Below are 23,298 nucleotides of genomic sequence, written 5' to 3'. Positions count from 1 at the left end.
CCTGTAATGTGGCGACCAGAACTGTACACAATACTCCAGCGGTGGCCTAACCAGCTCCAGCATTACATCCCTGCTTTTGTATTCTATACCTTGGCCAAGAAAGGAAAACATTCCATATGCCCTCTTCACCACTCTACCTGTCCTGCCACCTTCAGGGACCTGTGGACATATACTCCAGGGTCACTCACTACTTCTACCCCTCCCATTTATTGTGTGTTCCCTCGCTTTATTTGCTCTCCCCAAATGCATTAACCTCACACCTCTCCGGATTGAACTCCATTTGCCACTTTTCCGCCACTCAACCAAACCATTGATATCATTCTGGAGTCTACAGCTATCCTCTTCACTATCAACTACACGGACAATTTTTGTGTCATCTGCAAATTTCCCAATCATGCCTCCCACATTCAAGTCCAAATCATTAATAGATACCACAAACAGCAAGAGACCCAACACTGAGCCCTGTGGAACACCACTGGAAACCGCCTTCCATTCACAAAAATATCGTCGACCATTACCCTTTGTTTCCTGTCAATTTTGGATCCAACCTGCCACATTCCCCTGTATCCCATGGGCTTTCATTTTACTGACCAGTCTGCCATGTGGGACCTTGTCAGATGCCTTACTAAAATCCATGTAGACCACATCCACTGCACTACCCTCATCAATCCTCCTTGTTACTTGCTCAAAAAATTCAATTAAGCTAGTATGACACGATCTTCCCTTAACAAATCCATGCTGACTATCCCTGATTAATTTCTAACTGTCACTTTCTAAGTGACAGTTTATCCTATCTCCCAGACAGGTGGCAGATAAAATTCAAATGCAGAGAAAGCAAATTTTTTCACATGGGGACACAAAAATGCAGAAAGGGACAACTGTATGGTGAGAGAGATCTGGGGGCAGGGTCCTGATTGACAATAAATCACAGCTATCGCAATAATGCTCAACGGCAGTGAATAAGGAAAATCAGAAAAGATCAATATTGAGCCAAAATAGTGAGGTAATCCTGACACTTTATAAATCATTGTTGCGACCACATATAGAATACGGAGTACAGTTCTGGTCACTACAGTACACAAAGGATATTGCAGCTATTGAAAGGATAAAGAGAGAAACAGAATGATTGAAGGGATGAAGGGTTTGCATTATGAATGGTGATGTAAATTGGGAATGTTCTGACTGGGAAAGAGAAGGTTAACAGGTGATAATTGCTGGTTGAGCAGCAGTTTCACCTTGTTCAGAACAGTTGAACCAGAGGATACAGCCTGAGCTTGAAAGGAGTAAATTCAAAACGAATCTGTGGAAACATTATTCCAGTGAGCGAGTGGTCAATCTATGGAACAGACTCCCGAGGGAGATGGTGGAAGCAGTTCGCATTGATTCATTTAAGTGCAAATTACATTGACTTCTTTCAGAAAATAACACTTTGGGGTTACAGTCTAGGAGTAATTTGAGCCAGAACGTGTGGTAAATGGAGCCTGGCTGCGAGGAACAGGTGACTTTGGACTCATGGTTCCCAAAGCTCTGCATCACTGGGATTTTGCTCACCTCATCTCTCGGTCTGTTGTAGACTAATTGATACAGATTAATCGCTGTGATTTGTAAACAACTTCATTATCGTGTATCATGTGACAATAAGGATAATAGAAGGTGAATTTGATGGATTTTTTTCTATTAGCAATTCCTATGTTGCACTGTAATCTTTCTCATCCTGTCATAATTTTAAACATATCCATCAAATCACATCTTAATCTTCTCTGTACTAACAACTGTGAAGGCAGATCTAGTTTTTCAAATCTTTTTATTTGTATTTCCTCACACCAGGCAGCATCCGGTGAATCTATGCTGCCCCTCTCTAAAGCCTCAACATCCTTCTCATAATGTGCAGGCCAAAACTGTACACTATGCTGAAGTGTGCTCTTCACAAGGTTTTATAGAAATTCCATCTTGAATTCCATTTGCTCCTTTACTCCCCTATTCCACCATCTTATCAATGTCTCCTTGCAGCTTCCTCTGGCTCTCAGAATTATTTACTCAGCCTGCTAATTTAGTTTTGTGAGAGGTGAGACAGACTATGTTTACAGGACCTTTTCTAGCCCCTTCCCCAGTGAGGAGTGAGCAGACTGGATCCTAAAGAGGACTGCTCAGTCGCAGTTGCCGAAAGGCACCCCTGCCACATCTTTTAGCTTGGAGAAACCATTGCACACCAGCTTTCACATGTATCTTGACAAAATGACACTTTGATCCAATGGCAAGGAAACCAAGACGATTGGAGGGTTTCGTTCTTCTGCAGCCTTTGTCCACCGGAACAGTCGTTGAGATATTTCAGATAGCACATCTTCCCTCCGCCTGTCCTACTGTTGAGGACTTGATTGCCAGAGTATTTCTAGGGTTCCTAACAGGCCTTTACAGTAACCGAAGCAGCCCAGATCATAGAGTCCCACCCTGTTTTGATCAACCCTTTCTTACTCTTTGTCCAGGTGTGTTGGCGAGGGCAAGGGGGTGCACTTTGGAACCTCTTAAATTATGAGGAACAGTAAAGCTGTCTAGGGAGATACAGGTTTCAGTAAGTGCGTAGGTGTGTCAGGGGACTGGAGAGTCGCCACTGATGTACTCATTTTCAAATAGGGAAATACAGTTAATCAGGGTCATTACACACCAGTTAGTTTGACATGGAGATTGGGAACATTTTGGAATCTTTTGTTCAAGATGAAACTACTAAATATCTGGAAAATAACTTGATGAAAAGAAAATATTTAGATGAAACCAGCATAGATTTCTGCAAGGCAGATTGTGCTCGACTCCTGATTGAGTTCTTTTGAGTAGGTGCCAGATGCAGTGAATGAGGAAATGCAGTGGATGTGGTGTACATGGACTTTCAAAAAGTGTTTGATAAGATATCTCACATAAATGCCATGATTAAGGGTGTGGAACTAGGCGGAGGGTTCCAAGTTGGTTTAAAAAGCTGGTTAGAAGGGAAGGAATGCAGAGTAGGAGATCAGGGCAGTATTTCAGGGTGGGTGGGTGTGGGTAACTATCTTACAGGTTCAATCCTGGGACTGCTTCTGATTACTGTGCACATTGCTGATTTGGATCTGGGGACACAGGGAGCGGGGTCTAAATTAGACAAAACTAAATTAGCAGGCTGAATAAATAATTCTGAGAGCGAGAGGAAGCTGCAAGGAGACATTGATAAGATGGTGGAATAGGGGAGTAAAGGAGCAAATGGAATTGTTAGTTTGGGGTGGTACTTTTCTTTATTAAAGTAATAATTATACTTTTAACAGGGGAAGGTTGGGTGATGTGGAAGCACACAGAGATTTAGGGGTTCAGATTGACCAAAACTTAAAAACAGCACCTCGAGTGGAAATGGTCAAAACAAACCTAATGGAATACTGAGTTTTATGGCAAGAGTTCGAGAATACAAAAGTCAAGATGGAATTTCTATAAAACCTTGTGAAGAGCACACTTCAGCATAGTGTACAGTTTTGGCCTGCACATTATGAGAAGTCTGCTGTAGAAACACACAAAAGACACAAGTAGTAAAGTTTGGGACTTGGAACATCAGGACCCGAATGGACAGACCCGCGAGTGAACACCCGGAGCATTGCAATGCTTTTATTACCCTGGAACTCTGGCGATATGACATCGACATCGCCGTTCTGAGTGAGACCTGGAGAGCTGGAGAGGAGCAGCTCAAGGAACACAGAGGCGGCTATACTTTCTTCTGGAAGGGAAAAATCAGAAGAGCAACATAGAATTCATCGATAATAAAAACAAGAAATGCTGGAAATACTCAGCAGGTCTGGCAGCATCTGTGGAGAGAGAAGCAGAGTTAACGTTTCATGTCAGTGACCCTTCAACAGAACTGACCCGAAACATTAAGTCTGCTTCTCTCTCCACAGATGCTGCCAGACCTGAGTATTTCCAGCATTTCTTGTTTTTATTTTAGATTTCCAGCATCTGCAGTATTTTGCTTTGATTATAGAATTCATGGAGTTGGATTTGCCATCAACTTTGCAACCAACTTCATGAGTTCCCTCTTGGAAGCAATGAGCGCCTCATGACTCTTTGTCTCAAACTAGCACGGAGCCGAAATGCCACTGTGATCAGTGCATATGCCCCAACTCTAGATGCCCGCTATGAAAGCAAGGAGGATTTCTATGCCAAACTTGACCAAGGGCTCTGTGGGGTCCCGAAGGAGGACAGGCTTATTCTTCTCAGAGACTTCAATCTCTGGGATAGAACCACCGGCAGGGAAAGAATTGGAAATGTCAACTCCAACAGCATTCTTCTCCTTACCAAATGTGCAGAACATGGGCTTATCATCACCAATACCCTGTTCCGCCAGAAGAACAAGTACAAAACATCATAGCAACACCCACGGTCCAAATACTGACACCTGATCGATTACATGATCGTCTGTGCCCAGAATCGCAAAGATGTCTGCACCACCAGATCAATGACAGGAGCTGATGACTGCTGGACCAATCACCGACTTATTTGCTCAATCACATCCATCAAACTGGCTCCCAAATGATGGATGCAACACAAGAGATGCCCATGAAAGATCAATATCGAAGCTCTGAAGCTCCAACAATGCCTTAGGGAAAAACTTTCAAATTTCAATCAATAACAGGAGTGTCCACTGCACTTAGGATGTCCTTCAGTCCAATATCATCAATACCTGTAAAGATGCACTTGGATTTTCTGTCAGGAAACATCAGGACTGCTTTGATGAAAATGATGAGGATATCAACGAACTGATTGATTGCAAGCGCAAGCCTTTCTGTGCCTGGCAGAATAACCCAAACTCAAAGCAAAAGAAACTGGCTTATCAACAACCAAAGACAGAGGTACAAAGGAACACCCACAACATGAAGAACAGGTGATGGGCAGGCAAGGCAAAGGAAATTCAACATCTCGCTGACATGAATGATACCCGTGACTTCTTCACTGCCACAAAGACCATTGATGGCCCAGGTACTCAAGGACCAACTCCTCTGAGGCCTAAGGATGAGAGAGATCTGAATGAGGAAAGGGAAGCTGTCAACGCCCGTTAGAGGGAGCATTTTGAAGACCTTTTCAATCAAAAATTCATCGTTGATGAGTGTTTTCAACTCCATCCCACAACATCCAGTTAGAGACAAGCTCGGAACTCCACTAACGCCTATGAAGATGATTAAAGCCATCATATAAATGAACAACAAAGCGGCAGGTGATGGAATCCTCGGTGAAATCTTTAAGCATTGAGACGAGGAGATAACATTATAGCTCCTCACCCTCATCCTACAGATCTGGAATGAAGAGGAAGTCCTGAATGATCTCAAGGATGTCATGATTGCGACAATCTTCAAGAAAGGGGACAAATCCGACCGTGGAAATTACAGAGGTATCTCCCTGCTCTCCATTGCAGGAAAGATTATTTATAAGAGCCTTTCTGAGCCGACTCATTCCACTTGCTGAAGAGCTTTTCCCTGAATCTCAATGTGAGTTTAGGCCATCAAGAGGCACTACTGACATGATTTTCACAGCTCGCCAACTATAAGAAAAACGTTACAGACATCATTCACATAGCATTTTTTGACTTGACAAAGGCTTTCGACTGTAAATCGTGAGGAACTCTGGGAGATTCTGTTGAAGTATGGATGCCCTCCACAACTGGTCACCATCCTTCGCCGGCTTCATGATGATGTGTGAGTAGTGATCCTGAGCAACAGATCAATTACAGACCCCTTTGAGGTTAAGACAGGAGTTAAACAAGTTTGTGTCATTGCCCCAACTCTTTTTCCGATCTTCCTAGCAGCCATACTCCGTCTGACTAGAGACGAGCTCCCTGCTGGAGTGCAGCTTAACTATTAAATGGACAATCAGTTATTTAATCTCAGATGACTCCAATCAAAAACTAAGATCACCCTGACTTCAGTCATTGAGTTCCAATACACTAATGACGCTGCAGTAAGTGCTGTGTTGGAAAAAGTTCAGGGAATCAGACATATTTACAGAGATATATGAGAAGATGGGACTTACATTCAACATTCAGAAGACCAAAGTCCTCCACCAGCAAGCTCCAAATACACACGCCCCAGCCCCATTGATTAGGATTGATGATGAGTGCCTGGAAAATGTGGAACACTTCCAGTATGTTGGAAGTTATCTTTCACAAAAGGCTGACACTGATGAAGAAATCCAGCATCGCCTGAAATCTGCTGGTGCAGCCTTTGGCCACCTGGGGAAGTGAAGATTGCGACATCAAAACTGAAACCAAGCTTCATGATCCCGACCTTACAGTACAGGGCTTAAACATGGACAACGTGTAGGAGGCACCTCAGAGCACTGCAGTCATTTCATGAAAGCTGCCTGCGGAAGATCCTACAAATCAAGTGGGAGGACAGGCGCACCAACATCAGTGACCTCTCACAAACAGGTACCACAAGCATCGAGGCTATGATTATCCACCATCAGCTTCGTTGGGTTGGTCATATGGATTGGATGTCAGATACCAGGCTCCCAAAGCAGGTCGTCTTCTCCCAGTTCAGGCAGGGCAGCCGTGCCAGAGGAAGACAGAAGAAGCACTTCAAGGATATGCTGAAATGCAACATGACATCTACACCTGGGTGACATTCATCATGGACTGAAGCAGATGGAAGCAGAGTCTACGAGAAGGATCCCAGCATTTTGAGAGCCAATGATGACAAAATGAAGAAAAAATGCGAGAGTGGAGGAAAGAACAGGCCATGACCCGAACTAAAAATTAACGACCAGGCATGACAACAAATGCCATAAAGCCTGGAGATAACGAATTAGCCTCATCAGCCATCTTCGGACTCAGGGAAGACAATCATCCTCGCCTGTGAGGGATAATCAATCACAATTTAAGATCCATTCCTCCTACTCCCCTTTGGCATTCCTTATTCCTTTTTCAAACACTACTTTTTTGTGTTATATTGTTGTACCTATGGACCCCATTTAGGGTTCTTTTTCAATTTTAGTTTCCAATCTTATATATACACATGGAATTCAAAATCTGATGGAAACACAGCCTGCCCCCATTACCAAACCAACAAATAAACTGTTCAGCTATAAATGCAAGGTAAAATCATAAACTTCAGACAGATTGATCAATGGATGGAACAGTCACAGCGCAGCGGAGGCAAAACTCCTGGATTGAGTTAAAAAAAAAGAGCTGGCTCCTGTGAGGGAGACAGTCGGGGCTCCAGTGGATCCTGTGAGGGAGACAGTCGGGGCTCCAGTGGATCCTGTGAGGGAGACAGTCGGGGCTCCAGTGGATCCTGTGAGGGAGACAGTCGGGGCTCCAGTGGATCCTGTGAGGGAGACAGTCGGGGCTCCAGTGGATCCTGTGAGGGAGACAGTCGGGGCTCCAGTGGATCCTGTGAGGGAGACAGTCGGGGCTCCAGTGGATCCTGTGAGGGAGACAGTCGGGTCTCCAGTGGATCCTGTGAGGGAGACAGTCGGGTCTCTCTGATGAATAGGAGAGATTGGACCAAGGAATTTGACCTTCCTCATGTGTCTCTCACGTGATTCACCTGATCTGCATCCATGCTATATCCTCCGTTTCAATCAGGATTCACAGCATCTCAGAATTGTTACAGTGCAGGAGGTGGTCATTCGGCCAATCGTGTCTGCACTGGCTCTCTGAAAGAGCAATTCCCTCAGTTCCATTCCCCTGCCTTCTCCCTGTAAATTCTTCCTTTTCACATAACTGTCTAATTCCCTTTTGAATGCTTCAATTGAACCTGCCTCCACCACGTTCTCAGGCAGCACATTCCAGACCTTAACCACTCGCTGCGTGAAAATGCTTTTCCTCATGTCACTTTTGCTTCTCTTACCAAATACTTTAAATTTGTGTCCTCTCGTTCTCGATCCTTTCACGAGTGGGAACAGTTTCTCTCTACTTGTCCAGACCCCTCATGATTTTGAACACCTCTGTGAAATCACTTCTCAGCCTTCTCTTCTTCAAGGAAAACAGTCCTAACTTCTCCAATCTACCTTCAGAACTGAAATTCCTCATCCCTGGAACCATTCTCGTGAATCTTTTCTGTACTCTTGCCAATGCCCTCATGTCTTTCCTAAAGTACGGTACCCAGAACTGGATACAACACTCCAGCTGAGGTCAAACTAGTGTCTTATACAAGTTCAGCATAACTTCCTTGCTCTTGTAATCTATTCCCCTATTAATAAAGCCCAGGATACTGTATGCTTTATGAACTGCTTTCTCAACCTTTAATGACTTATGCACATAGACACCAAGGTCCCTCTGCTGTTGCCCCCTTTAGAATTGTTCCCTTTATTTTATATTGTCTCTCCATGTTCCTCCTAACAAAAAGAATCACTTCACATTTCTCTGCATTGAATTTCATCTGTCACCTGTCTGCCCATTCCACCAACTTGTCTATGCCCTTTTGAAGTTCTACACTATCCTACTCACAGATCACAATGCTTCCAAGTTTCGTATCATCTGACAATTTTTAAATTGTGCCCTGCACACCAAGGTCTAGGCCATTAATATACATCAGGAAAAGCAAGGGTCCCAACACTGGTTCCAGGGGAACTCCACTACAAACAAATGAGCCCGAAAAACATTAATTAACCACTGCTCTGTTTCCTGTCACTCAGCCAATTTTGCAACCATGTTGCTACTGTTCCTTTTATTCCATGAGCTACAGGTTTGTTCACAAGTCATAGAGTCAGAGTTATACAGCACAGAAACAGGCCCTTCGGCCCATCGTGTCTGTGCCGGCCATCAAGCACCTAACTATTCTAATCCCATTTTCCAGCACTTGGCCCGTAGCCTTGTATACTATGGCATTTCAAGTGCTCATCTAAATATTTCTTAAATGTTGTGAGGGTTCCTGCCTCTGCCACCTCTTCAGGCAGTGCGTTCCAGATTCCAACCACCCTCTGGGTGAAAGGTTTTTCCTCAAATCCCTCTAAACCTCCTGCCCCATCCTTAAATCAATGCCCCCTGGTTATTGACCCCACCACTAAGGGAAAAAGTTTCTTGCTATCTAACCTATCAATGTCCCTCATAATTTTCTATACCTCAATCAGGTCCTCCCTCAGCCTTCTCTGCTCTAAGGAAAACAATCCTAGCCTATCCAGTCTCTCTTCATAGCTGAAATGCTCCAGCCCAGGCAACATCCTGGTGAATCTCCTCTGCACGCTCTCCAGTGCAATCACATCCTTCTTACAGTCTGATGCCCAGAACTGTACACGGTACTCCAGCTGTGGCCTAACTAGTGTTTTGTGTTTTATACAGCTCCATCATAACCTCCCTGTTCTTATATTCTATGCCTTGGATCATAAAGGCAAGTATCCCATATGCCATCCTAACCGCCTTACCTACCTGTGCTGCTGCCTTCAGTGATCTATAGACAAGTACACCAAGGTCCCTCTGATCGTCTGTACTTCCTAGGGTCCTACCATCCATTGTATATTCCCTTACCGTGTTAGCCCTCCTAAAATGCATCACCTCAAACTTCTCAGGATTAAATTCCATTTGCCACTGCTCTGCCCATCTTACCAGCCCATCTATACCATCCTGTAATCTAAGGCTTTCCTCTTCACTATTTACGACACCACCAATTTTCGTGTCATCTGCGAACTTACTGATCATACCTCCTATATTCACATCTAAATCATTAATGTGCACAACAAACAGCAAGGGTCCCAGCACCGATCCCTGTGGTACACCACTGGTCACAGGCTTCCACTCACAAAAACAACCCTCCACCATCACCCTCTGCCTCCTGCCACTAAGCCAATTTTGGATCAAATTTGCCAAATTGCCCTGGATCCCATGGGCTCTTACCTTCTGAACCAATCTCCCATGCAGGACCTTATCAAAAGCCTTACTGAAGTTCATGTAGACTACATCAACTGCTTTACCCTCATCTACACATCTAGTCACCGCCTTGAAAAATTCAATCGAATTTGTAAGACACGATCTCCCCCTGACAAAACCGTGCTGACTATCCCTGATTAATCCCTGCCTCTCCAAGTGGAGATTAATCCTGTCCCTCAGAATAGTTTCCCTACCACTGATGTTAGACTCACCAGCCTGTAATTACCTGGTTTATCTCTACTACCCTTCTTGAATAATGGTACCCCTTTCGCTATCCTCCAGTCCTCTGTTACCTCTCCTGTGGCCAGAGAGGATTTGAAAATTTGTGTCTGAGCCCCACTATCTCCTCACTTGTCTCACATAGCAGCCTGGGATACATCTCATCTGGGTCTGGGGATTTATCCACTTTTAAGGCCGCGAAAATAGCTAATACTTCCTCCCTTTCAATGCTAATATGTTCAAGTATATTGTAATCCCCCTCCCTGATCTCTACACCTACATCGTCCTTCTCCATAGTGAACACAGATGAAAAGTAATCATTTAAAAGCTCACCTATGTCCTCTGACTCCACACACAGATTGCCACTTTGGTCCCTAATGGGCCCTACTCTTTCCCTGGTTATCCTCTTGCCCTTAATATACTTATAAAATGCCTTAGAATTTTCCTTTATCTTGCTCGCCAGTGTTTTTTCATGTCCCCTCTTCGCTCTTCTAATTACTTTTTAAAGTACCCCCCTACACTTTCTATACTCCACTTGTGTCTTCGCTGTTTTCAGGGCTCTGAATCTGCCATAAGCCTCCTTTTTGTTCCTTATCCAATCCTCTATATCCCTTGACATCCAGGGTTCCCTGGACTTGTTGGTCCTACCCTTCACCTTAACGGGTACATGTTGGCTCCGAACCCTCACTATTTCCTCTTTGAATGACGCCCACTGATCTGATGTCGATTTTCCTACAAGTAGCTGCTCCCAGTCTGCTTTGGCCAGATCCTGTTTTCTTATATTGAAAGCGCCCTTCCCCCAATTCAGTACCTTTATTTCCGGTCCATCTTTGTCCTTTTCCATAACTACCTTAAATCTTAGAGTTATGGTCACTATCCCCGAAATTCTCCCCCACTGACACTTTTGCCATTTGTCTGGCTTCGGATTAGGTCCAGTACTGCCCCTCCCCTTGTAGGACTTTCTACGTACTGGCTCAAAAAGGTCTCCAGTACGCATTTTAAGAATTCCACCCCCTTTAAGACTTTTGCACTGAGACTATCCCAGTTGATATTGCGGAAGTTGAAATCCCCTACCAGAAGTCTGTAGTGTGGCACTGTATCAAGTTAGTTAAACATGATTTTCCCTTAAGAAATCCATGCTGGCTTTCCTTAATTAACTCGCATTTGTCAATGTGACTATTGATTTTGTCCCCAATTATCTTTCACATAGAAACATAGAAAATAGGAGCAGGAGTAGGCCATTCGGCCCTTTGAGTCTGCTCCGCCATTCATTATGATCATGGCTGAACATCCAACTCAGTAACCTGTTTCCGCTTTCACCCCATACTTTGATTGCTTTAGACCCAACAGCTATATCTAATTCCATCTTGAAAACATAATGTTTTGGCCTCAACTGCTTTCTGTGGTAGTGAATTCCACAGGCTCACCACTCTCTGGGTGAAGAAATTTCTCCTCATCTCAGTCCTGAAAGGTTTACCCCATATCCTTAGACTATGACCCCTGGTTCTGGACTCCCCCACCATCAGGAACATCCTTCCTGCATCTACCCTGACAAGTCCTGTTAGAATTTTATAGGTTTCTTTGAGATCCCCCCTCACTCTTCTGAACTCCAGCAAATATAATCCTAACCGACTCAATCTCTCCTCATACGTCAGTCCCACCATCCCAGGAATCAGTCTGGTAAACCTTCGCTACACTCCCTCTATAGCAAGAACATCCTTCCTCAGCTAAGGAGACCAAAACTGCACACAATATTCCAGGTGCAGCCTCACCAAGGTCCTGTATAATTGCAGCAAGACATCCCTGCTCCTGCACTCGAATCCTCTCGCTATGAAGGCCAACATACCATTTGCCTTTTTTACCGCCTGTTGCACCTGCATGCTTACCTTCAGCGACGGGTGTACGAGAACACCCAGGTCTCGTTGCACATTCCCCTCTCTCAGTTTATAGACATTCAGATAATAATCTGCCTTCCTGTTTTTGCTACCAAAGTGGATAACCTCACATTTATCCACATTATACTGCATCTGCCATGCATTAGCCCAGTCACTCAACTTGTCCAAATCACCCTCAAGCCTCTCTGCATCCTCCTCACAACTCACCCTCCCACCCAGTTTTGTGTCATCTGCAAATTTGGAGATATTACATTTAGTTCCCTCATCTAAATCATTAATATATATTGTGAATAGCTGGGGTCCGAGCGCCGATCCCTGTGGTACCCCACTAGTCACTGCCTGCCATTCGGAAAAAGACCCATTTATTCCTACTCTTTGTTCCCTGTCTGCCAATCAATTTTCTATCCATCGCAATACACTACCCCAATCCCATGGGCTTTAATTTTACCCGCCAATCTCTTATGAGGGACTTTGTCGAAAGCCTTCTGAAAGTCCAAATAAACCACATCCACTGGCTCCCCCTCATCAACTCTACTAGTTACATCATCGAAGAATTCTAGTAGATTTGTTAAGCATGATTTCCCTTTCGTAAATCCATGCTGACTCTGCCCGATTCTACCACTGTTCTCCAAGTGCTCTGCTATAAAATCTTTGATAATGGACTCTAGAATTTTCCCCACTACCGACGTCAGGCTGACTGGTCTATAATTCCCTGCTTTCTCTCTACCTCCCTTTTTAAATAGTGGGGTTACATTAGCTACCCTCCAATCTGTGGGAACTGTTCCAGAGTCTATAGAATCTTGGAAGATGACCACCAATGCATCCACTATTTCTAGGGCCACTTCCTTAAGTACTCTGGGATGCACACCATCAGGCCCTGGGGATTTATCAGCCTTCAATCCCATCAATTTCCCCAACACCATTTCTCTACTCAATGATTTCCTTCAGTTCCTCCCTCTTACTAAGCCCTGTGTTCCCCAACATTTCTGGTATGATATTTGTGTCCTCCGTTGTGAAGACAGAACCAAAGTATGCATTTAGTTGGTCAGCCATTTCTTTGTTCCCCATAATAAATTCCCCTGTTTCTGACTGTAAGGGATCTACATTTGTCTTCACCAATCTTTTTCTCTTCACATAACTATAGAAACTTTTATAGTCAGTTTTTATGCTCCCTGCAAGCTTACTCTCGTACTCTATTTTCCCCTTCTTAATCAATCCCTTGGTCCTCCTTTGCTGAATTCTAAACTGCTCCCAATCCTCAGGTCTGTTGATTTTCCTGGCAAATTTATATGTCTCTTCCTTGGATCTAATGCTATCTCTAATTTCCCTTGTAAGCCATGGTTTGGCTACCTTTCCCGTTTTACTTTTGCGTCAGACAGGGATAAACAATTGTTGCAGTTCATCCATGCATTCTTTAAATGTTTGCCATTGCCTATCTGTCATCCCTTTAAGTAACGTTCCCCAATCCATCATAGCCAACTCGCACCTCATACCTTCGTAGTTTCCTTTACTAAGATTCAGGACCCTTGTCGCAGAATCAACTATGTCACTCTCCATCTTGATGAAGAATTCTATCATATTATGGTCGCTCACCCCCAAGGGGTCTCGCACCACTAGATTGTCAATTATTCCTCTCTCATTACACAATATGCAGTCTAGGATGGCCTGTTCTCTAGTTGGTTCCTCAATGTATTGGTCCAGAAAACCATCCTGTATACACTCCAAGAATTCCTCCTCTATGATATTGTGACTAATTTGATTTGCCCAATCTATATGCAGATTAAAGTCACCCATAATTACAGATGTTCCTTTATCGCATGTGTCTCTAATTTCCTGTTGAATGCCATTCCCAACATCACCACTACATTTTGGGAGTCCATATACAACCCCCACTAATGTTTTTTGCCTCTTAGTGTTTCGCAGCTCTACCCATACAGATTTCACATCGTCAGAGCTAATATCTTTCCTCACTATTGCGTTAATTTCTTCTTTAACCAGCAATGTAACTCCACCACCTTTTGCTTTTTGTCTGTCCTTCCTAAATACTGAATACTCCTGGATGTTCATGTCCCATCCATGGTCACCTTGCAGCCATGTCTCCGTAATCCCGACTATATCATACCCAATTACATCTATTTGCGCGATTAATTCATCCACTTTATTGCGAATGCTCTGCACGTTAAAAAGACAAGCCTTCAGGCTTTGTGCCTTGACATTACTTGTCCCCTTCCCACTATTTTTCACTGTGGCCCTGTTTGATTCTGGCCCTTGATTTCTCTGCCTATCACTTTTCTTATTCCCCTTACTGTCTTTTGTTCTTTTTTTTAAATTCCCCCTCCTCTGACTCCTTGCAAAGGTTCCCATCCCCCTGCCATTTTAGTTTAAACCTTCCCCAACCACTCTAGCAAATACTCCCCCTAGGACATCAGTCCCAGTCCTGCCCAGGTATAACCCATCCAGCTTGTACTAGTCCGACCTCCCCCAGAACAGGTCCCAATGTCCTAGGAATCTAAAACCCTCCCCCTCACACCATCTCTTCAGCCACGTATTCATCCGATATATCCTGCTATTTCTACTCTGACTAGCACGTGGCACTGGTGGTAATCCTGAAATCACTACCTTTGAGGTCCTGATTTTCAACCTACTTCCTAGCTCCCTATATCCTGCTTTTAGGGCCTCATCCATTTCTTTTTAACCTATGTCATTTGTACCAATGTGTACCACGACCATTGGCTGTTCACCCTCCCCCTTCAGAATGTCCTCTGAGACATCCTTGACCCTAGCACCAGGGAGGCAACATACCATCCTGGAGTCTCTTTTGCGGCCACAGAAACGCCTATCTATTCCCCTTACAATTGAATCCCCGATAACTATTGCATTCCCACACTTTTTACTCCTCCCCTGTGCAGCAGAGCCAACTGTGGTGCAACGAATTGGTCTGTTGCTGCTTTCCCCCCCGAGAGGCCATTCCCCCCAACAGTATCCAAAGCAGTATACCTGTTTTGCAGGGGAATAGTCACAGGAGATTCCTACACTGCCTGCCTAGTCCTCTTGCTCTGCCTGGTAGTCACCCATTCCCTTCCTGCCTGTAGGGTCTGAGCCTGCGGTGTGACCACCTCACTATACGTGCTATCCACGATACTCTCCACCTCGTGGATGCACCACTGTGTCCCCATCTGCCGCTCCAGCTCTGAAACCCGGGCTTCCAGGAGCTGCAGCTGGAGACACTTCCTGCACACATGCCGGCCCCGGGCACTGGAAATGTTCCCAGCTTCTGACATAGAGCACAAGGAGCACACCACGGCTTTGAGCTCTCTGCCATCACTTAACCTTTTAAATTAACCGTTTGGAAGATCTTAATATCAAATAATATCAGTTACTCTAGGGCCCTTCTTCCCTCGTTACCACAGAACTCCCTAAAAAACACGACTTACTATACATGAAATCAACTGTGAACCTTTCTTACCTTAGATACTTACCCAGCTATTTAGAGCTATTCCCCAACAGCAGTGACTCACCAACCAATCACCTTGCAACTTTCCTGTGACACTGTTGGCTTTTTTTCCTCTTTTTTTCCTGGAAGTTTTCCCACCACTGAAGTTAAACTGACTATGGTTGCTGGGCTTATCTTTACACCCTTTTTTGAACAAGGGCGTAACATTTGCAATTCTTCAGTCCTCTGGCACCACCCCCGAGTCTAAGGGAGACTGAAAAATTATGGCCAGTGCCTCTGCGACTTCCACCCTCACTTCCCTCAGTATCCTTGGATGCATCTCATCTGGCCCTGGTGCTTTATCCGCTTTAAGTTCAGACAGTCTATCTAATGCTTCTTAAAATTGATTTTGAAGCCCCTTTTGTGTCTGACTTACCTGCTCTTTCAACATTGCCTGGGTTGCATCTTCTTCTTTGGTAAAGACAGATGCAAAGTATTTATTTAATACCCCAGCTATGGCCTCTACCTCCATGTGTAAATCCCCTTTATGGTTCCTAATCAGCCCTACTCCTCCTTTTACCACCCTTTTACTATTTGTCTGCCTATAGAAAACTTTGGGATTTCCTTTAATGCTAGTTGCCAGTCTCTTTTCATGCTCTCTCTTTGCTTCTCTTATTTGCTTTATCACTTCCCCCTGGACCCTCTATATTCAGCCTTGTTCTCAATAGTATTTCCTACCTGGCATCTACCATAAGCACACTTTTTCTTCTTTATCTTAATCTCTATTTCTTTTGTCATCCAGGGAGCTCTGGATTTGTTTGCTCTACTTTTCCCCTTCAAGGGAACATAGCTTGACTGTGCTTGAACTATCTCTTCTTCAAAGGTGGCCCACTGTTCATCTACCGGTTTTTCTGCCGGCTTTTGACTCCAATTTATTCACCCCAGCTCCATTCTTACCTCGGACACAGCTGACGTTTGGTCTTTGGGATTACCTGTAGTGGTTTGGACATTCTCATTTACCTTCCTACCTCTGTCCTTAATTCAGCATTTGAACAGGTGCTACTTACTCAGTCTGATCCGTCTTTGGCTCCTTAATATGAAGCTCCCTCAGTACAAGACGCATCAGTAACTTAAATAAAAACAAAAAACCAATTAGGAAAAAATGCCTGACTTTACGTTTGATATAAAGGCTGTGAAGATAAGATAGAATCCAAGAAAGCCCTTGGGTCTTACATTACTATAATTCTGCAGAAAATTACCACTTGAGTGTCTCAGTTTTCACACTTCTGCAGTTAGCTTTGAATTGAGTTTTCAACTGCAAGAATTGTTATGTGGCTTTCATGCTCATCATGAAACAGCAACAAAATGTTCAACATGGATACACTAAGACCTATGCAGCAGATTCTACAGCACAGCCAATGCATTATTGGAACAGCAATTTATTTACTGTCAGGATGTGGGTAAGGTCGGTATTTATTACTCATCTTTAATTGTCCTCAAGAATCGCTGAAGTCTGTGAGGTGAAGATACTCCCACAGTGCTGATATGAAGGGGGTTCCAGGAGTTTGACCCAGCGACGATGAAAGAGTGGTGATCTGTTTGCACATCAGGATGGTGTGTGGCTTGGAGGGGAACTTAGAGGTGTGGAGTGGCAGTTCACCCGCTACCCTTGTCCTTCTAGGTGGTGAAAGTTGCATGTTTGGAAGGTGCTGTTGTAGAACCTTTGAAGAGTTGCTCCACTTCACCCTGTAGATGGTACACACTGCAGCCATGTTATGCTGGTGGTGAAGGGACTGAATGTTGAAGGTAGTGTATGGAGTGCCAATCAAGATGGTTGCTTTGTCCTGGATGGTGTCGAGTGTTCTTGAGTGTTGTTGGAGCTGCACCCATCCAGGCAAGTGGAGAGTATCCCATGACACTCCTGACTTGTGCTTTGTAGATGGTGGACAGGCTTTGGGGAATTAGGAGGCGAGTTACTCGCTGCAGATTTTTTTTCCCACTAGTCTGTGACAGGAATCATGCAATGGACAGAATTGGATGGTGGGGTCTTTTCGACAATCCAACAACTTTTATCAATGCCTGCTTTTTATTCCAGATTTAGTCTTTTTTTTAAATCTAAATTCAAAAACACAAACTGCCATGTTGGGATTTTAACTCTCGTTCTGTGGAATATTAATTTAGGCTTCTGGATTACTGTTAACAGTAACATAATCACTATGGTACCATATGCTGACTTAAGGGTCAGAGATTAACTGGGACAGTGGGCAACCTAGACAATAAGGGGCAGTTTGTAGCAGACAGCGTGTGACTGGTGAAGTAAGGGACAGGAGTTTCCGCATTCAGCTTCCAGATAATCCTGTTGACCAATGCTCTGGGTGGTGCTAGCTGGATAACCAGCATGAAGCTTCCCAGAACTCTGGGCTTTGTTCAGTTTTGACTGGTTAAACATCAGCAGCCAAAAAGCAAACTGCAGCTGAGCTCTAGCGTAAGGGGATGTGCTCAATGAGACTGTGTGCACTCCATTCTACAGGTGCTGATGCTTCAGTAATTTGCTTTGGATGCCCTTAGTACTGATGGAGTCTGATGTCAAACACCCAGCTGACCAAAAACATAATACACAAAACATATTGGGAGAGACTGCTTGTTGCGTCAGGCAGTAGTAATGCAATCCTGACTCCAGAAACTTGAATTTTATCTAAGATTGCTGTCACACAGTTCTTGGAGAATTCTGGACACCTGATATACAAGAAACAATTAACCATTCCTTATTTTCCTTTTTGGCCTCCTTGTCTCGAGAGACAATGGCTAAGCGCCTGGAGGTGGTCAGTGGTTTGTGAAGCAGCACCTGGAGTGGCTATAAATGCTAATTTTAGAGTGACAGACTCTTCCACAGTCACTGCAGGTAAAGTTGGTTGTTGGGGCTGTTCCACAGTTGGCTCTCTCTTACACTGCTGTCTATTTTCCTGCCAACTGCTGAGTCTCTTCGACTCGCCTCTCATCAGCCCCACCTTTATAGCTGTCCGCCAGCTCTGACGACTGGTTCCCATGACTTGAATTCAATGTCGCAGGATTTCATGTCGCATTTGCAGATGTCTTTAAAGCGGAGACATGGACAGCCGGTGGGTCTGATACCAGTGACGAGCTCACTGTACAACACCTCCTTGGGGATCCTGCCATCTTCCATGCGGCTCACATGGCCAAGCTATCTCAAGCGCCGCTGGCTCAGTAGGGCATACATGCTGGGATGTTGGCTGCCTCGAGGACTTCTGCATTGGAGATACGGTCCTGCAACCTGATGCCAAGGATTCTCCGGAGACAGCGACAATGGAATGCGTTGAGATGTCGCTCTTGGCTGACATACGTTGTCCAGGCCTCACTGCTGTAGAGCAAGGTACTGAGGACACAGGCTTGATACACTCGGACTTTTGTGTTTCGTGTCAGTGCACCATTTTCCAACACCCTCTTGGCCAGTCTGGATAAATAAGCAGACTGCCTTTCCCATGCACTTGTTGATTTCTGCATCTAGAGACAGGTTACTGGTGATAGTTGAGCCTAGGTAGGTGAACTCTTGAACCATTTCCAGAGCGTGGTTGCTGATATTGATGGATGGAGCATTTCTGACGTCCTATCCCATGATGTTTGTTTTCTTGAGGCTGATGGTTCAGCCAAATTCGTTGCAGGCAGCCGCAAACCTGTCTATGAGTCTCTGCAGACACTCTTCTGTGTGGGATGTTAATGCAGCGTCATCAGCAAAGAGGAGTGTACTTTCCGAACTTTGGTCTCCGCTCTTAGACGGGCAAGGTTGAACAACCTGCCATCTGATCTTGTGTGGAGGAAAATTCCTTCTTCTGAAGACTTGAAGGCATGTGAGAGCAGCAGGGTGAAGAAGATCCCAAACAGTGTAGGTGCGAGAACACAGCCCTGTTTCAACCACTCAGGATAGGAAAGAGGTCTGATGAGGCACCGTTATGTTGAATTGTGCCTTTCATATTGTCATGGAATGAGGTGATGATACTTAGTAGCTTTGGTGGACATCCGATCTTTGCTAGTAGTCTGAAGAGACCACGTCTGCTGATGAGGTCAAAGGCTTCGGTAAGATCTATGAAGGCAACAAAGAGGAGCATCCATTGTTCGCAGCATTTCTCCTGCAGCTGGCGAAGGGAGAACAGCACGTCAATAGTGGATCTCTCTACTTGAAAGCCGCACTGTGCCAGCTTCTGCAGTCTGTTTAAAACAACTTGAGCGAAGACGTTTCCCACTGTGCTGAGCAGGCAGATTCCACGGTAGTTATTGCAGTCACCATGGTCACCCTTGTTCTTACAGAAGGTGATGATATTGGCATCGTGCATGTCCTGTGGTACTGCTCCCTCATCCCAGAACAGGCAAAGCAGTTCATGGAATGCTGACAGTATAGCAGGCTTGGCACTCTTGATTATTTCAGAGTTAATGCGGTCCTGCCCAGGGGGCTTTTCAGCTGGATAGAGAATCGATGGCATTACTGAGTTCCGATTTTGTTGGCTGTTTGTCCAGCTCATCCATGACTGGTAGAGGCTGGGCTGCATTGAGGGCGGTATCAGTGACAACATTTTCCCTGGAGTATGAATGAGAATGGACAGAGACTGCTGGAGTTGTGTACCTACCACAACCTCTGCATCACCAACTCGTTCTTTCAAACTAAACCCTGTTGCCAGGTTTCAGAGACACTTCATGGGAAATCAGCTGGACCTCATCGTCACAAGGCGAGCCTCTTTAAAAAGCATTCAAATCACAAGCAGCTTCCACAGTGCAGACTGTGACACCACCACTCCCTGGTGCGCAGCAAAGTTAGACTCAAACCAAAGAAGTTACATCACTCCATGCAGAATGGTTTCAATCTCACTTTGAAGAGATGGAACCAGTCATGGCTGCCAAGCGCACTGCACTGCTGAACTACAAGAAAGGCCCCAGCTAGTTAACATCCTTAGCGCTTAAAGCTGCCAGAAGCACCGTGCAAAGAACAGCCAGGCGCGGCGCAAACTAATAAAGTCAACACCTATGCAGTCGCATTCAGCTGGCCTCCGCCACCAGAAACATCAGAGGAATGTATGACAGCATGAAGAGAGCTTTTGGGTCAACCATCAAGAAGATCGCCCCCTTCAAGTCTAAATCAGGGGAAACGATCGCAGACCAAAGCAAGCAAATGCACTGCTGGGTGGAGCACTACCTAGAACTGTACTCCAGGGAAAATTATCTTTGGGCACCCGGTGCGGAGGGGCGTGGGCCAGGAGGAGGATCTCCTCATCTGTCTGCTCCTGGGCCTGGCCAAGGTGGCAATTCACAGGTCCAGGCTGCGGGCTGTCGGGGGGTCCGTCCACCCTGATTGCCTGCCCCTCTTCCGCAGTTACGCTCGCGCCCGGGTGTCCCCGGAAAAGGAGCATGCAGTTGTTTGCCGGTATGCTTGAGGCCTTGCGTGACCGGTGGGCACTGCAGTCCCTGCAGTGCATCATCGACACTGAGAATGGCATTTTAATTTGAGTTTTTGGTTTATTTATTTGATTGTAGTAAGGTTATTTTTAAAATGTATATAAAAGAGGGCCTGAAGAATAAAGGCCCCCTCGACATAAAATACATAAAAGGGGCCACCTTCAAAAAGAAAAAAAAGGGAAAATGATATCACTGAATTACCCATTAACGGTGAGATAATGACAATGGCATTTCTACTCACCAATAAAGCAAAGGCGTCTGCTACCATCAGCATGTAAAAGACATTGTTCCAACCTGTGGGAGAGATGAGGCCAGCTAACAAAGGCCCTAAAGCAGCACCTGCAGGGAGAGGAAGGCAGAGAATTCTCAGGAACGTGGCAGCAGAATACCAACAAGGAACTTCAAAGATTATTGACAGAGATACCCATTTATCTCTCAGAGATCCCAGACAGCCCAGGACTGCCAGATACTAGAAGGACAAATGGGAACTTTTTGCAATGGACATGTTTGTGGTTTCCCACTCTGCTGTGTGTTAATTTGCACTGTCTAAATTAAGACTGTGGCTTTGACTTCAGGACTTCATTTTGAGATCATGCCTGAGTATTGACTATACAATTTATCTCCTGTATGGCACCCATTTTGGCCATGGGCTTTACGACCTTTACTTCTCTTGTCTTCCATTGTATGAGGGATTTCTGCCATATAGGCATGAGGAGAGTTACATCCTACAATGGATAAACTCAGTCTAAATGATCATGAAATCAAGATTAATTGGCATTCACTAGCCTGTCTTAATACGTACATTTACAGCCACAAGGGTAACATCAGCAGCACTACCTGGAGGAGGGGTGACGGAGGGGAATGGGTGGAAAAGATATGAACACAAAGTGCTGAAAGCTTCATTGAGAAATGAGATACCCATTACAACAAGTGTACTTGTATACTGTACTTTCAACACAGATAAATATTCCAAAGAAACTTCAGAAACAAAATAATGAAGCTAAAAAAGGAAACATTAGGAGGAATGACCAAAAGCTTGATCTAAGTGGTAGGTTTCATGGGCAGGTCTTGAAGGAGGAGAACGGTAGGGAATCCCCCACTATGGGACCTTGGTGGCTGAAAATATAGCTGCTAATGGTGAAGAAGAGGCGGGAGGGGGCACAAATAAGGGAGATGGGGAGAGAGGAATTGGTTTAGAAAAAATAAAGATGAGGTATTTAAAAAGTTGACACCACCCAAAACAGAAAGTCACCCAGTCCAAATGGGGTGCATCCAAGGTTACTGAGTAAGAGTAGAAATTGAGGTGGTTCTGGCCATAATTTTCCAACCCTCCAATGGGAGTGGCAGCAGAGGACCGGATATTTTCCAGGACTGGATGTGTGCAGTAGTGTTGGGAGCGCTGCTCCTGTTGATACCTGTTACTGACTTGGCCTTGAGTATGTAGAGCATACTTTCAAAGTTTGCAGAGGGGACAAAATTCTTGAACTGCATTCAAGGGAATTTTTTTAGCAAGCATGTAACATGCCAAACGAGAGGGGGCACAATTCAAGATTTAGTCCTAGGAAATGAAGCTGGGCAAGTGGATGAAGTGGCAGTGGGTGACAATTTTGGCAATAGTGACCATAATACAGAGATTTAGCATTATTATGGAAAAGGACAAAGATAGAACAGGAGTAAAAGCTCTAAATTGGGAGAAAGCAAATTTTACAAAGCTGAGAGTTGATCTGGCAAAAGTGGACTGGATACAGCTACTTGAAGGAAAATCAGTGGCAAACCAGTGGGAGGCATTCAAAAGCAAGATTCTATGGGCACAGTGTAGACATGTCCCCACAAAGAAAAAAGGTGGTACGGCCAAATCTAGAGTCCCCTGATTATCTAGAAGCATACAGAGTAAGATAAAGCAGAAAAAGAAAGCTTATGATGGTCACAAAAAACTTAACACTTTAGAAAGCCTAGAGGAGTATAGAAAGTGCTGGGGAGAAGTAAAAAAAGAAATTAGGAAAGCAAAGAGAGGACGTGAAAAAATATTGGCTGGTAAAATCAAGGAAAACCCAAAGATGTTTTATCAGTACATTAAGAGCAAGAGGATAACTAAGGAAAGGGTAGGGCCTATCAGAGATATACAAGGGAACTTACACGTGGATGGAGAAGATGTGGGCAGGGTTTTTAATGAGTACTGTGTCTCTGTCTTCACAAAGGAGAAGGATGATGCAGCCATTAAAGAGGAGGAGTGTGAAATATTAGATACAATAAGCATAATGAGAGATGAAGTACTAGAGGGTCTGACATCCTTGAAAGAGGATAAATCACCAGGGCTGGATGGATTGCATCCCAGGCTGTTAAAGGAAGCCAGGGACGAAATAGCGGATGTTCCGAGGAGCATCTTGAAATCTTCACTCGATACAGTCGAGGTACCAGAG

The 23,298-nt window shown here is 44.6% G+C and overlaps 1 protein-coding gene across 1 annotated transcript in view; it reads right to left on the bottom strand.

Annotated features, from left to right (window-relative positions):
* Positions 1-16,478: 16,478 nt before the first annotated feature.
* slc37a1 (solute carrier family 37 member 1) overlaps positions 16,479-23,298 on the bottom strand; it is a 221,590-nt gene continuing 214,770 nt past the window's right edge. The window contains exons 18-19 of the mRNA XM_068041309.1: positions 21,120-21,217; positions 16,479-16,544 (exon numbers count right to left, since the gene is read on the bottom strand). Coding sequence (XP_067897410.1) covers positions 16,479-16,544; positions 21,120-21,217 — 164 coding nt within the window. The remainder of the gene's footprint in view (positions 16,545-21,119; positions 21,218-23,298) is intronic.

This window comes from Heterodontus francisci, chromosome 10 (assembly GCF_036365525.1).
Source record: "Heterodontus francisci isolate sHetFra1 chromosome 10, sHetFra1.hap1, whole genome shotgun sequence".
In the NCBI taxonomy this organism is placed as follows: Eukaryota; Metazoa; Chordata; class Chondrichthyes; order Heterodontiformes; family Heterodontidae; genus Heterodontus; species Heterodontus francisci.
This window is presented reverse-complemented; position numbering and strand designations above follow the sequence as displayed.